The 15,760-nt window shown below is 40.8% G+C and overlaps 1 protein-coding gene across 1 annotated transcript in view; it reads left to right on the top strand.

Annotated features, from left to right (window-relative positions):
• The first annotated feature begins 12,071 nt into the window (after positions 1-12,071).
• The window catches only part of LOC126236522 (alpha-amylase 1-like), a 30,272-nt gene continuing 26,583 nt past the window's right edge, over positions 12,072-15,760 (top strand). Inside the window, exon 1 of the mRNA XM_049945888.1 lies at positions 12,072-12,258. Within this exon, the coding sequence (XP_049801845.1) occupies positions 12,085-12,258 (174 nt within the window). The 5' untranslated portion in view covers positions 12,072-12,084. The remainder of the gene's footprint in view (positions 12,259-15,760) is intronic.

The following is a 15,760-nucleotide window of genomic DNA, read 5'->3' as shown; positions in this document are numbered from 1 at the left end:
CAGGCCGTACTGAGGGTAGTGTAGCCGACATAATTGTTCGCCACACCGAAGCCTACAGCCACCAGATAAGATATTTTTGTAATTTTACTTTTGTACTGCGTGAACCATTAATTTAAACTGTGTTTTAATAATCATTCTTGAACTTTAATGAAACTGGTTCACCCTGTTATTTCACCCTAATCATACACCTATATAGGGTTCCTTCCCGGTGTTTGATTAATCCGAGTATCCTATGAAGTGCCAAGTTAATACAAAGAGGCACCATTTAAATTGTTTTTGTGTTTTCTTCACTATTGCAAAGTTTATAGTAAAAATTTGCTTACGTAAAATTCAAACAGAGTGTAGCCAATTTACCAGAATCTGTTAAGTGACTATACAGAGTTAGTTCAAAGAATAACAGCTTTCGAAAGTAAATCCCAGTAAGTAAGAGGTTTTCTTGAAGTGAAATATTCAGCGTAAAAATTGTACGCTTTTTTAAATAAGTATTTTAGTATTTGAGTTTGCTGATTATAGAAAGTTTTTAGCTTCTTTGAAGTTATCTACTGGACTTTTTCTCTTTTAAAAACGTAACGTGTAAGGGTGTAGTCGAACATTGTTTTCCTAGAGTAATATTTATTTGAAGAAGCAACTTAAACAGTAGCAAGAAAATACGCAAAATTCATACTTCTTCTTTTCCAGTACTTCACTGTTTCATCGGCTGAATAGGCTGGCGACTGTTAGTACATATTTTACACCACTAAATGAACTTTCAACTGAGTTGTCCTAGCATCAATATAATACTATTCATAATGTGTTTCTTTCTAACCGCTGGGTAAGATCTTAGGAAAAGAACTGAATAGTCTCATTTACTTTTCCATTAGACAGAAAACACGGTCAAATCGTGTAAAAAGGGTAACTCTATAGAAAAAGCTTTTTTCTATTAGCAGGAGTATCTTCCCATAGCGAACTTTTTTTGGAAACTTAACTAAATTTTAGTAAGAGGGTTATACGTGGCAACATAGAGACAAAGTTTTCTGTTATTTAGGTAAAAGCATACAAAATTACAATAGTTGTGGTAGGGTTTTAAGCTACTGCATGAACTCCCCGGAACTGAATCCAAACTGTGGCTGTCGTCTCCTTTATACAATTGGTAATGGCAACAACGCGTCAGAAATCGTAACTGCCCTCTAGCGCTAGTAAACTTACAGAGCCCTAGTGGAAGCTAGCGAAATTGATAAATTGCTGTCAAGAACTGTTCTGATATCCGAATAAAAGACCGTTGTTTTTTAATATCTGATAAAACTGGGTTCAAAAATTTGTTTTTTGGTCCTCATATAGAAAATTGCGTACATCATATTCTCAATGCCATGATTTTTACACAATAATTGAGGTCTTAGAGTCTTGGTCTCCCGGATTTGCTTATCAAATGGTTCAAATGGCTCCAAGCACTATGGGACTTAACATCTAAGGTCACCAGTCCCGTAGACTTAGAACTACTTAAACCTAACTGACCTAAGGATACCACACACATTCATGCCCAACGCAGGATTCGAACCTACGACCGTAGCAACCGCGCGGCGCCTAACTGAAGCGCGTAGAACCGCTCGACCATAGCGACCGGCATGTGCTTATCAACTGTGTCGTAGTGTCGATTCTACCTGCGTTCCTACTCAAGAAATCTTGCAGTTAATTGGTGAAAACTGGAGGAGGAAACGATTTAGCTATGTCGCCATGTGCTGAAGTTGAGCTACTTTTTACTCAATGAATAATCTAACGGAGTTAGTGTGTGGGGCTCGCTATCCCTGATAGACGCAAATTTATTTCTGGAATATTTTGAAGCCGTGCGCTGATGGCGGTGGTTTTAAAACTTACCTGTTTTTGGAGACAGATCGACGATACGTCCATGGTATGGCCACATGGGAGAGACACTCTTAATCATTTCCTAAATAATTTTAATTACCTACATCCCACCACCATGTTTACGGTGGAGGTTGACAGGGATGGAAAGCTTCCATTTCTAGATGTTTTGTTTTACGGAAGGGATGTTGGTACGCTGGGATATAATTTTTATCGGAAGTCGACGCAAATGGACTGTTACCTGTTTGCATTGAGGTGTCATCCATCGTTACAATGCACAGGGGTCCTGTGGACATAGATAGGCAAGAAGAGCTTACACAATTCCTGACTCACAAACATTGCCACAAGAGCTGGATCATCTTAAAATTGTATTCAAGCAGAATGGTTATATAGACAAACACATCTGTCGTGCTTTCCAGGTTGGGCCTTTGTGACAACCATTAGAACATACATGCAAATCGGTGGCTTTCCTGCCTTTTTCTGAGAGCATATCTTCGAAAGCAGAAACAATTTTTAAAAGATAGGGTATAATAAGTGTCTCTCGTCCGACAGCCACTATTAGAGCAGTCCTTGCCTCAGTAAAGAGTTACCTGGGATTTAGGAAGCCCGATGTGTACAAAACAACCTACCATTGCGGAAAAAGTTATGTTAGATAAACGATTGGTAGGATTCAGGATCGATGTGTTGAGCACCAGCGAGCGCCACAAAGTTTGTTTTAGCCTGAAAAATTTGATGTGGCTGAGCAGTCTTACCGAGGGACATAAAATGTTTTATGAAGAGATACAAATCATTGCCCTTACGTCGCGCTGCTAGGACTGTGTTTTAAAAGAGTCCACTGAAATTCGACTATCTGACAATTCATGCTTAGACATTAAGCAAGATTTGGTGTCCTGTTTTATCAGAAATTAACTAACAGCGATCTTTGATTCAACCACCAAAATAGTTTTAGATAGCGACTATCGATTTTGCATGCTTCCACCACTGGGGTGCTACATTTTCACATACGCTAGAGGTCAGTTACGATGATTTCTTGCGCATGCACAGTTGGCATTACGCGGCATATAATGGAGCCGACAGTTGTAGTGTTGAAATCAGATCCGGCGAGTTAATGCAGTTGCTTACTCACCTGAAAATGGCGGCCAGGTGGACTGTGGAAATATTGCGTCAAGATGACATGATCCAGCTGCAGACGTGAGAAGAATATTATCAGTTATTAAGCAGGGAAAACCTACTTACTCACTGGCACTTAGTCACACACACACACACACACACACACACACACACACAAACATAGACACACAAACACACACACACACACACTGTGTGTGTGCTTGTTTTGTTGAAAGCGAATCTTACATAGGCCTATTTCAGGTGTGGAGATAAAATTCTGTAAGTTTCACCGTTGCGTAATGTTTGATAAATGCTCAAGATATTCGTACTGTTCTGATACTTTTGAACCACTCCAAGGTGGCTGCTCTGGAGCTAAACAGTGATAGGCTGTTTCGTTTCAACGGTCAATAAAGTACTAGTCCGTGTTTGTGTGTTTCATTATAATGGCCATCAACGCCCCTAGAAACGAAATATGGCTTTTTATGCTGTGACTAATTTCATTGAAAAGGAAATGTGGCTTATCATGTGTTGATGATAATGTCTTTCATAATGGGATGGGGCTTATTAGCTCAAGGAGGGGACACAGTCACATTCCTTGCTTTCCGACATGTTCCACAGCTGGTATTGCATTCCTACTAAAGTGGTCAATAAATTTCGTTGCAACAAAATTCCGCCATTTTTAACTGTATTGATGTCTTGCTGTAGTTAATCTCTCCTTTAGCAATATTATTGTCTACTAGCTTTCTCATAATACCTCTAAATACGTCAGTTCGGATGTAAAGATTTTGAAATACGTACGGCTCAAATGAGTTCCATGAAATAGTTTGATCAAATTTTTTCCAAACTGATTAATTCTTGCTAAATTTTTGAAGCCGATTGAGTAACTGAGTTTAATTCTTTTGATATATGCTAGTCCTTCTTTAAAAAACCGATAACAAGATGATTTTTGCAGAGATTCAACTTTTAGCACGAAAATGGCCATATGCTGAAGACAGATTGTAGAGTCATCACTCACTCTAAGTCAAGAACGACTGAAGAACATTTACTTTGCTCAGGAAAAATAATCTGCAACATTTTATTGCAATTTAAAGTCTGCCAAGTGAAACTTGTATCACCCAGAATACCAAAATTACACCATGGCGGGTTTTCTACACTTGCTGCATATATCAGATTTTTCAAAGTTACTAAATGAAAAATCACCTGCAAAAACAAAACCTTATATCGTAATTACTTTACTTATGCATTACAGTTGTAAAAAGTCTGAGAATCCCAGAATAAGCCTCAGTATCCATTTTTCACTCTAGTCGCACTGGCGTTTTGCTTATAGTTACTATCTCTCCCCAACAGTTTGATCTTAGATTACGATACTGCGATACAATTATTTTCACAGGAAATTAACGGAATAATAGTAGATCTATGATGTTTCGTAGAGAAACGAATGCTCTTTTAAATAATGGTTAACGTAAGCATGGATCCGGTTTCCCTTTTAGGGTTTGAAAGTCTATTATTTTAAAAGTAACATTTTTTGTGGTCAACTTCAGATTCTTACACTCAAAAGCTATGCATCCAAAAATGATAAAACCTGCAGGTTTCATGAACAAGCCAAAAGACAACAAGACTGCAAAAGTAGAGCTTCTTAAATCACCTCTGTCAAGAGCCGAAGCTACAAATTGGGAGAAATTTTGTCACGCAAAATTTTTTGACGTCCTTGAGAGCCTCATAAATTGTGAAGTACATGTCATAAAACTTAGAGGATAAGCACACGGCAAACTGTTAGAAAAGATTTCCACTTTTGCAACTTTACCACAATGATTCAACTTCTGAAATTCCGTTACGGCATTATGTCACCCTGAACGTAAAAAACTTTTCTTCAAGGTGTATTAAAATATGTATGCTATAAATTTCTCCACCTTCCATTTGGTGCTCACAAAATTGGAACAAAACGTGACATGGTCGACGAAACATTTTAAAACGTGGACCACTAGGCCTGGAATCATCCTGTCTCGTTTGATTAATAGAATAAAAAAAATTCGCTTCAGTTGCCAGTAATTTATCAATTGCAATACCCAGTCAGTCATGGGGGGGGGGAGGAAGGGAGGGGGTGTGGCTCGATCGCACACATTTATGTTTCCATTATTATTTGCTGGTATCTGAATATGAAGATTTAGGCCGAATCCGGTGGAGCAGTAAAGAAAACAAATACAGGCAACTACAGGGAGTTTATTCTATTGATATGTTCCTCAGTTGTGAATGGTCGCCTGATCAAAAATTCTCTATCTTCTGGATGAATCTTATCAGTCGTTTAAAAGTGTAACGAAATGTGTAGGTTGTTATCGGCGTGTTTCGAATGAACAGAAGGAAGTTGGTTATAGCGAGTAACACCACACAGACGATTCCCCTCAACAACATCAGTAGAGACACCGACCCACGTTAAGCCTAGTTTACACGACGAGATTGGGTTGCGCCACTCGTTGCGTGGCATGAGTTGCACAAAGGGGTTTCATATATGACTGTGAATACGGCGACACCAGTATACACTTCAGTTTCGTCGTTTTGTGGGTCCCTGAATCGTGTCTGAAATGAAAGTTATGGCAGCTGCACGTCGCACGAGTTGTGATGGAGTTAAAGCTTGTTGCGTGGAATCACTGCACAAGAGAAAAATAAAAAATGGTTCAAATGGCTCTGAGCACTATGGGACTCAACCGCTGTGGTCATAAGTCCCCTAGAACTTAGAACTACTTAAACCTAACTAACCTAAGGACAGCACACAATACCCAGCCATCACGAGGCAGAGAAAATCACTGACCCCGCCGGGAATCGAACCCGGGAACCCGGGCGTGGGAAGCGAGAACGCTACCGCACGACCACGAGATGCGGGCCAGAGAAAAATAAGAAACGTGTTTCGATTCGTGACTGGATGAAGAAAAGACGTCAACTCGGATGCTCGGCATCATTGCTCAAATAATTTGTAACGGAAGTTCCAAGAAGTTCTCTTAATTATCTTAGAGTGTCAACAGGACTGTTTATGTTTCTTCTAAATAGACTTAATTATGTGATAAAGAATAAAGGTACTGTAATGCATGAAGCACTGTCGCCAGAACTGAAATTACATATCATATTGCGTGCATTACAGTCGAGATCACTCGGCATGCTGTAAGATGCGGTTTTAGTTGATAATGACGCTTTTCAAAATTATACCACTAATTATTAACATTAACAGTAATAATTATTAACATTAGCAACAATAATTATTCGAAGCAGGCCGCATTAAGAAGAGAATGGTTTGCAAACTACTCTCTTGACGACAGATCTGTACAGTGGCAATACTTCAAAATTGTAACATACGTGAATGGGAAGCTCTGCAGCGACGTTTTAAATAGAAAAATCTTGAATAAAGAATGCAGCTTCTTGAATTTGTATAGCCTTCTCTCGTGTCAACAAAACAGGGTGTTTATAAATGAATATCTGGGTTTTAACGCTTTATAATATTTATTACATTAAACTTACAATTATGAATGATAGGTCAAATGAAAGAGCAACTCGAACAGTTTTACCAACAACCTTATCAATGTTCACTGTGAGCAACATTTGTCACACGGCACACATCAAGTCTATAGCCGACCTAGTTCTTCCCAAACGTTGATAAGTGTGTCTTCAGTGATTGTAGCAACAGCTGCTTCAATCCGGTTTCTTTATTCAGAGAGATCTGCTGGTAGCGGAGGCACGAACACACGATCCTTGATGAAACCCCAAAGGAAAAAATCGCATGGCGTTAGGTCGGGTGAACGTGGAGGCCATGCAAAGCAAGCCCTGTCATTGGGCTCCTTGCGGCCTATCCAGCGCTTGGGCTATAAACTTGATGTGTGCCGATGTGATAAATGGTGCTCACATTGAACATTTATAGGATTCTTGGTAAAACAGTTTGAGTTTCTCTTTCATTTGACATATCATTTATAACTGTACGTTTAGCGTAATAAATACACTACTGGCCATTAAAATTGCAACACCAAGAAGAAATGCAGATGATAAACGGGTATTCATTGGACAAAGATATTATACTAGAACTGACATGTGATTACATTTTCACACATAGATCCTGAGAAATCAGTACCCAGAACAACCACCTCTGACCGTAATAACGGCCTTGATACGACTGGGCATTGAGTCAGAGCTTGGATGGCGTGTACAGTTACAGCTGCCCATGCAGCTTCTACACGATACCAAAGTCCATCAACAGTAGTGACTGGCGTATTGTGACGAGCCAGTTGCTCGGCCACCATTGACCAGACGTTTTTAATTGGTGAGAGATCTGGAGAATGTGCTGGCCAGGACATCAGTCGAACATTTTCTGTATCCAGAAAGGCCCATACAGGACCTGCAACATGTGGTCGCGCTTTATCTTTCTGAAATGTAGGGTTTCGCAGGGGTCGAATGAAGGGTAGAGCCACGGGTCGTAACACATCTGAAATGTAACGTGCACTGTTCAAAGTGCCGCCAATGCGAACAAGAGGTGACCGAGACGTGTAACCAATGGCACCCCATACCATCACGTCAGGTGATACGCCAGTATGGCGATGAAGAATACACGCTTCCAATGTGTGTTCACCGCGATGACGCCAAACACGGATGCGATCATCATGATGCTGTAAACAGAACCTGGATTCATCCGAAAAAATGATGTTTTCCCATTCGTTCACCGAGGTTCGTCGTTGAGTACACCATCGCAGGCGTTCCTGTCTGTGATGCAGCGTCAAGGGTAACCGCAGCCATGGTCTCCGAGCTAATAGTCCATGCTGCTGCAGATGTCGTCGAACTGTTCATGCAGATAGTTTTTGTCTTGCAAACGTTCCCATCTGTTGACTCAGGGATCGATACGTGGCTGCACGATCCGTTACAGTCATGCGGATAAGATGCCTGTCACCTCGGCTGCTAGTGATACGAGGCCGTTGGGATCCAGCACGGTGTTCCGTATTACCCTCCTGAACCCACCGATTCCATATTCTGCTAACAGTCATTGGATCTCGACCAACACGAGCAGCTATGTCGCGATACGATAAACCGCAATCGTAATAGGCTACAATCCGACCTTTATCAAAGTCGGAAACGTGATGGTATGCATTTCTCCTCCTTGCACGAGGCATCGCTACAGTGTTTCACCAGACAACGCCGGTCAACTGCTGTTTGTGTATGAGAAATCCGTTGGAAACTTTCCTCATGTCAGCGCGTTGTAAGTGCCGCCACCGACGCCAACCTTGTGCGAATTCTCTGAAAAGCTAATCATTTGCATATCACAGCATCTTCTTCCTGTAGGTTAAATTTCGGGTCTGTAGCACGTCATCTTCGTGGTGCAGTAATTTTAATGGCCAGTAGTGTATTATAAAGCGTTAAGAACCCGATATTCATTTATAAACACCCTGTATTTCTCAACAAAGAGTTGGCCAACTCGAACGATGGGATTTTAGTCTTGTAGACGAGAGCATTGCCACAGCTAAAATTACAATTGCTTGTATTTTTCATAATTCAGTTGTATATGTGTTCCTAACTCAATAAATTTTGCCATGCTGGTCATATATTGTCAAACCATCTATGTTATAATCGCACATGATGGTCTCAGTGGCAGTAATATGTTGCTTATTTTTGTAATCAGTATCACTCAAATCCCACAAACACCTATGCAAAGCATAGATATCCAAAAAGAGAATATTATTCTCCGTTCCCAACTTCATATTTCAGTTTGTCTAAATTCTACGAACACACACAACCTCAAAACTCATGCAACTAGTGTCGCCAAAGTTGGAACACGCTGAAAGTGTTTAGTTTCACCAGCGAATTGTGCCAACATGCAGCGCGCATGCGCATGGACGGATCACCGTGCACAGCGTCAAACACAGTTTCTTTCCGTTAGGCAATGCACAGAGGTTTGGGATTTAATGTAGAACACTGAGGTGCAGGACGACTATCAGAAACTTGCCTTTCCTCTCCTTTTTGAACAAATAGTAAAACTGAATATTTTTATACCACAGATTATTATATTATATTATTATAATTAATAATTAAATATATGTTCTCTTGTGTAACAGCTCACACCCAATAAGCAAAGAATACGATGTGTTCCACTTTCAGTAACTGAATACTTGTGCAAATGCATTGCCGTTATTTTATTTGCCTGGGTTACTTTCTTTAGACGACAGTTAAACTTAATCCGATTACCCGTTTCACAACATCACAAACCTACATGGCATTAAAGAAGCCAATACTCTTAATAAGTTGCAGTTTAATACAGTTATTTCCAATTCTCTTCATGATTTCTAGGTAGCTCTTACTAAGTTTCAAATCTTCGTGGCTTTAAGACAGACTTGGAGCACTGTGAGGCAAATTTCTATTTATATATGTTTCTGAGTTTCATTGTCAGTGTCGGGTGGAGGTTCCTTCGGTGCAGCTTTCACAAAAACGCACAGAATGCTAACAGCAGGAGGTGTTGTTAAGAACACCTTTTATAAGAGGGTATTATACCCTAAAAATTATTAATTATTTGTCACATGAAAAATGCATGTAAATGTACTTTGGTTCTTCGGCCAATGTTTGTTTGATCGCTTTTCAGATGTTTCGCAAGCACGAGGGTCTACATTCTCAATAATTCACATCCCATTACTGGTGAATGGGAATGACTGACACTACCATGAAATCGTACTCTCAGTTCGTCAGAAAAACAAACCGCCAGTGGACGAACCCGTAACAAACGCCAATAGGAAGCTGACAAATAGACGAAGAGTTACGCTACTAGTCGATTTCACTAACGGCGAGAAATCAATTGACACAGTAAATACCGTAAAACGTCTAGGAGTAACCATTCAGAGGAAATAAAAGTGGAATGCCCACACAAATAAATCGCAGATGACAGGCTAAGCTTGGCACAGGAAGTGACCTAGAGTGGAATGACGAGATGAAACAAACAGTAGGAAAAGCTGATGACAGGCAGAGGCTCGCTGGAAGAACTTCCAGGAAATGTAATTCATCGACAAACGAAGTGGCTTACAAGACACTGATTCGACCGATTATGGAGTCCTGGTGATCCATCTGAGATCTTATCAGGTAGAATTAATGTAAGAGACCGTAAAAAAGTTTATGTATGGTGGCCGTACAGGCGAGAATCGGTAAGCCAATCAGGCAAAGCTGCTTTGAGCAGTGAGGAAGTCATCTCACCAACGCACCAGCTCGAAGATACCCCATGGGTAAAACAGTGTCTCCTGTCGCTTGAAGATGACCGTAACTGCCTAATGCACATCCTTGTCCGACAGGAATCGTTGATCCTGCAAGGCCTCCTTTAAGGGACAGAAGGGATGATCACGTGAGTTGGCGTAACTTCTGCTTTACGACATCTGAGATATGGGGAAGAGCACTACCATGAAGCAGCATCTTCCGTTCTCTCGCGCCATGCCACAACGGTGGTTCTCGACAGATATCCTGCCCATAAATATTCTCGTTATCTCATAGATGTCCTCCGGCGTTTTCCCTTCGACAGCCAAAAAGAGTTTAACAACACTTTGGTCCCATTTGGACGCATGTGGCAACAAAGTTGCCACGGTTCGCGTTTCTGCATTTATCGCACGCACACCGGAAAGTCACCAATGCTAAACCATTCACTTGCTCACATTTCGGTGCTTAGATGTCAGCCTCGGAGTCGCGCTACGTCGTATATAAGCTGCAGTTATTCCATCAAACTGTAAGTTTTTGTTATCCCTTTACAGAAGAAACAGAAAATATCCAATCATGGGATACGCGTTTCATTACAGGATCGTTTAAAAACCGCGCGAAACTTTAATGAGATGCTCAAGAAACTCCTTTGATAGACGCTGCAAGGGGGCGTTTGAGTCACGAGCAGGTTTGCTGCCGAAATTGGGAGAGCGTATGTTTCAAGAAAAGTAGAGCAAAGAAAGTGAGAGAAATTAAATGTCGTAGAGGACTTAACCGACAGCCATTCTTCCCACGAAATATTCGCGAACGGAACAGGTTCAAAAATGGTTCAAATGGCTCTGAGCACTATGGGACTTAACATCTGAGGTCATCAGTCCCCTATAACTTAGAACTGCTTAAACCTAACTAACCTAAGGACATCACACACATCCATGCCCGAGGCAGTATTCGAACCAGCGACCCTAGGGGTCGCGCGGTTCCAGACTGAAGCGCCTAGAACCGCTCGGTCACTGTGGTCGGCAACGGAACAGGGAAGGGGAGAAATGATAGTGGTAACGGAAGTACCCTTCGCCAGACACCGCCATTTACGGAGTACAGCCGTGGTCGTAGAAGAAGTAACTCCTAGTTGGGTGGTTACGTCTTTCACATACTTTTATATCGACTAACGGTAATGCAAAGATCCTGATCATTGGCCATGGTGACATGATAGCGTCATATTAGGGCAACATCAAATTTGGTGTACAGTAATTTTACGCTTTCATATTGACCGTTTTAAAAATGTAGTTTACTGTTAACATAGGTGCATGGTCGAAAATTTGCAGTCTGCATTTTCTGAAACTCTCTTTTTCCTGAAATTATGTTCATTTATGATGCTTCCACAGTTTTCTTCTTTACAGTGTTACGTTAAAGCAGGAACACTAGAAAAGCGTATGTCTTTCAGGAAACGACAGAGATTTATAACAGAAGCCTTGATATGCCAGGGGTAATTAAGTTCTGTACAAGTAGCTCACAGATAGGCAAGTAGCATCGTATCATTTTTACAGGGATTCATCCACCAGCCTGCTATCGCTAAGGATTACGTATTAAGCTTGATACCCTGCGGCTGTAAATCATAGTTGAGCTTCTTACGCTGTAGCTCAACGGAAAATGTTATCAGTTGTGTGGAATGACGTACTTATTTATAATGATTTAGCAAATATAATATCTTTTGTTCTCTGTGCGTATAAACCTGTTAATCTTATTAATAACAAAATACACCTGGCATTAAATATCCATTAGCTGCACCGACGTATAATGTTTGTCCTATCAAGTGAAACGTTGTGAGTTGCAATCACGTCGATAGTTTTTTTTTTTTTTTTTTTTTTTTTTTTTTTGTGGACGTAGTATAAAAACGGGCGCCGTGTCAGAGGAAGTTGCATTGTAGTGGACAGTCGAGGCGCAGCCATGTTGTCCATACTTTGCCTACTGGCAGCCTCGCTGGCCGCCGTCAGCGCCCAATGGGACCCCAACGTGGCGAACGGCCGCAGCGCCATGGTCCACCTGTTCGAGTGGAAGTGGGCGGACATCGCGGCCGAGTGCGAGCGATTCCTGGCGCCCAAGGGCTATGCTGGCGTACAGGTAAGACTGTGTTCTTGCTAGATTCTGAATGCAGACATATACCATCGTCAACTGTTACACACTTTTACATGTAGCAAACCAACATCTCCCATACGAGCACACAGACATTTATTTACTACCTGAGTATTACAGGAGAATATGGGCTTGGGTCAAGGAACGAGATACAAGAAAGACTAATTGAGTTTTGTTACATTTCAGCTAGCAATAGCGAATACTCTGGTTTAGAATCACACGAGGAGGAGGTATACTCGGAAAAGGCCGGGTGATGTGGGAAGATTTCAGTTAAATTACATCATGGTCAGACAGAGATTCCTAAATCAGATACTGGACTCTAAGGCATATCCAGGAGCAGATACAGACTCAGATCACAATGTAACAGTGATGAAGAGTACGTTGAGGTTCAAAAAATTAGTCAGGAAGAATCAATACGCAAAGAAGTGGGACACGGAAGAACTATGGAATGACGAATTACGCCTGCAGATCTCTAAAGCTATAGATACAGCAATAAGGAATAGTTCAGCAGGCAGTACAGTTGAAGAGGCATGGACATCTCTAAAAAGGGCAATCACCATACGAACACACAGACAATTATTTATTTACTACCTGAGTATTACAGGAGAATATGGGCTTGGGACAAGGAACGAGATACAAGAAAGACTAAATGAGTTTCATAACATTTCAGCTAGCAATAGCGAATACTCTGGTCCAGAATCACACGAGGAGAAGGTATACTCGGAAAAGGCCGGGCGATACGAGAAGATTTCAGTTAGATTACATCATGATCAAACAGGGATTCCGAAATCAGATACTGGACTCTAAGGCGTATCCAGGAGCATATACAGACTCAGATCACAATGTAGCAGTGATGAAGAGTAGGTAGAAGGCCAAAAAATTAGTCAGGAAGAATCAATACGCAAAGAAATGGGGCACGGAAGATCTAAGGAATGACGAAATACACCTGAAGTTCTCTAAAGCTATAGATACAGCAATAAGGAATAGTTCAGCAGGCAGTACAGTTGAAGAAGTATGGATATCTCTAAAAAGGGCAATCACAGAAGTAGGTAAGAAAAACATAGGAACAAAGAAGGTAACCTCGAAGGAATCATGGGTAACAGAAGAAATACTTCAGCTGATCGACGATAAAAGGAAGCACAAAAATGTTCAGGGAAGTCCAAGAACATCGAAATGCAAGTCGCTGAAGGAGGAAATAAATAGGAAGTTCAGCGAAGCTAAGACGAAATGCCTGCATGAAAAATGTGAAGAAATGGAAAAATAAATGATTGTCGGAAGGACTGCCTTCGATGAAATGAAAAGCAAGAGTGGTAACTTTAAGAGTGCAGAGGTAATGCCACTGTTAAATACAGAGGAGAGAGTGGATAAGTGGAAAGAGTACCCTGAAGTTCTCTATGAGGAAGGAGATTTGTCTGATGTGTTAGAAGAAGAAACGGGAGTCTATTTAGAAGAGATAGGGGAGCCAGTATTAAAATCAGAACTTATGAGAATTACTACTAAAAACAGTCTTGATCACGATTTATTTAACAAGGTGACCGGTTTCGACCACTACTGTGGTCATCTTCAGACCATTGAGTAGGAACCTCTTTCTGTTGGAGAATCACTTTCTCCAACAGAAAGAGGTTCCTACTCAATGGTCTGAAGATGACCACAGTAGTGGTCGAAACCGGTCACCTTGTTAAATAAATCGTGATCAAGACTGTTTTTAGTAGTAATTATTTATAAGACATTGATCAATGCTGTTCCCATAATGCATTCAAAAGAACTTATGAGAGCTTTGGAGGACTTTAAGATCAAATAAGGACGAAGGGGTACATAACATTCCATCAAAATTTCTAAAATCATTTGAGGAAGTGGCAACAAAACGACTATTCACGTTGGTGTGTAGAATGTATGAGTCCGGCTACACACCATCTGACTTTCGGAAAAATATCGTCCACACAATTCCGAAGACTGCAAGTTCTGACAAGTGCGAGAGTTATCACACAATCAGCTAAATAGCTCGTATATCCAAGCTGCTGATAAGGATAATATACAGGAGAATGGATAAAATCGAGGATTTGTCACATGACGAACAGTTTGGCTGTAGGAAACGTAAAGGTACCAGAGAGGCAATTCTTCTGTTGCAGTTGACAATAGAAAAAAGACTATAGAAAAATAAAGACACGTTCATAGGATTTGTCGACCTGCAAAATGCGTTCGACAATGTAAAATGATGCAAGATGTTCGAAATTCTGAGAGAAATATGGGTAAGCTATAGGGAGAGATGGATAATATACAATATGTACACGAGCCAAGAGGGAATAATAAGAGAAGAACGAATTGCTCGGATTAAAAAGTGTGTAAGACAGGGATGTAGTCTTTCGCCCTTACTGTTCAATCTGAACATCGAAGAAGCAATGATGGAAATAAAAGAAAAGTTCAAAAGTGGAATTAAAATTAAAGGTGAAAGGATATCAGTGGTACGATTCTCCTGATGACATAGCTGTCCTCAGTGAAAGTAAAGTAGAATTATATGATGTTTTGAATGGATTGAACAGGCTTATGAGTACAGACTACGGATATGAATAAATGGAAGAAAGACGAAAGTAATGAGAAGTAGCAGAAATGAGAACACCAAGAATCTTAACATCAGGACTGATGATCACGAAGTAGACGCATTTAAGAAATTCTGCTACCTTGGCAGCAAAATAACATGACGGGGGGAGCAAGGAGGACATCAAAAGCAGACTAGTGGTGGCAAAAAAGGTATTCCTGGCCAAGAGAAGTCTACTAGTATCAGACATAGACTGTAATTTTAGGAAGAAATTTGTGAGAAAGTACGTTTGAAGCACAGTATTGTATGGTAGTGAAACATGGACTATGGGAAACGCGCAACAGAAGAGACTCGAAGAGTTTGAGATGCGGTACTACAGACGAATATTGAAAATTAGGTCGACTGATAAGGTAAGAAATTAGGAGGTTTTGCGCAGAATTGAGGAGGAAAGTAATATCAGTAAAACACTGTCGAGGGCAAGGGACAGGATGATACGACATCTGCTAAGACATCAGAGAATGACTTCCATGACACTAGAGAGAGTTGTAGAGGGCAAAAACTGTAGAGAAAGACGGAGGTTAAAACATATACAGTAAATAATTGTAGGTTGTTAGCGCTACTCTGAGATGAAGAGATTGGCACAGATGGGGACTGTTTTACTTCCGAAAGATTTTACGCAAGAGGATGCCATTAGTACCTGACTACAGTAGAGTTGTACGTTATCGGGAAATAATGGCAGTAGTTTCCCTTTGTTTTCAGCCCTTCATAGTACCAGCTTAGCAAGGCTAATGTTACAAAGCCAGATCAGTAAATTATCCAGAAAGTTTCCCCTGAAACTACTGAAAAAAGCTGCTGCCTGTCTTCAGGAACCATACCATAATCTGGCCTCTCCTCATAAACAGCTCCGTTCTAGTTACAGTCACGGCACTACTATTTCTATCAGTCAGGCACGCA

This window comes from Schistocerca nitens, chromosome 2 (genome assembly GCF_023898315.1).
Source record: "Schistocerca nitens isolate TAMUIC-IGC-003100 chromosome 2, iqSchNite1.1, whole genome shotgun sequence".
NCBI classification, from domain to species: domain Eukaryota; kingdom Metazoa; phylum Arthropoda; class Insecta; order Orthoptera; family Acrididae; genus Schistocerca; species Schistocerca nitens.
Note: the sequence above shows the minus strand (reverse complement) of the source record. Positions and strands in the feature narration are given on the sequence as shown.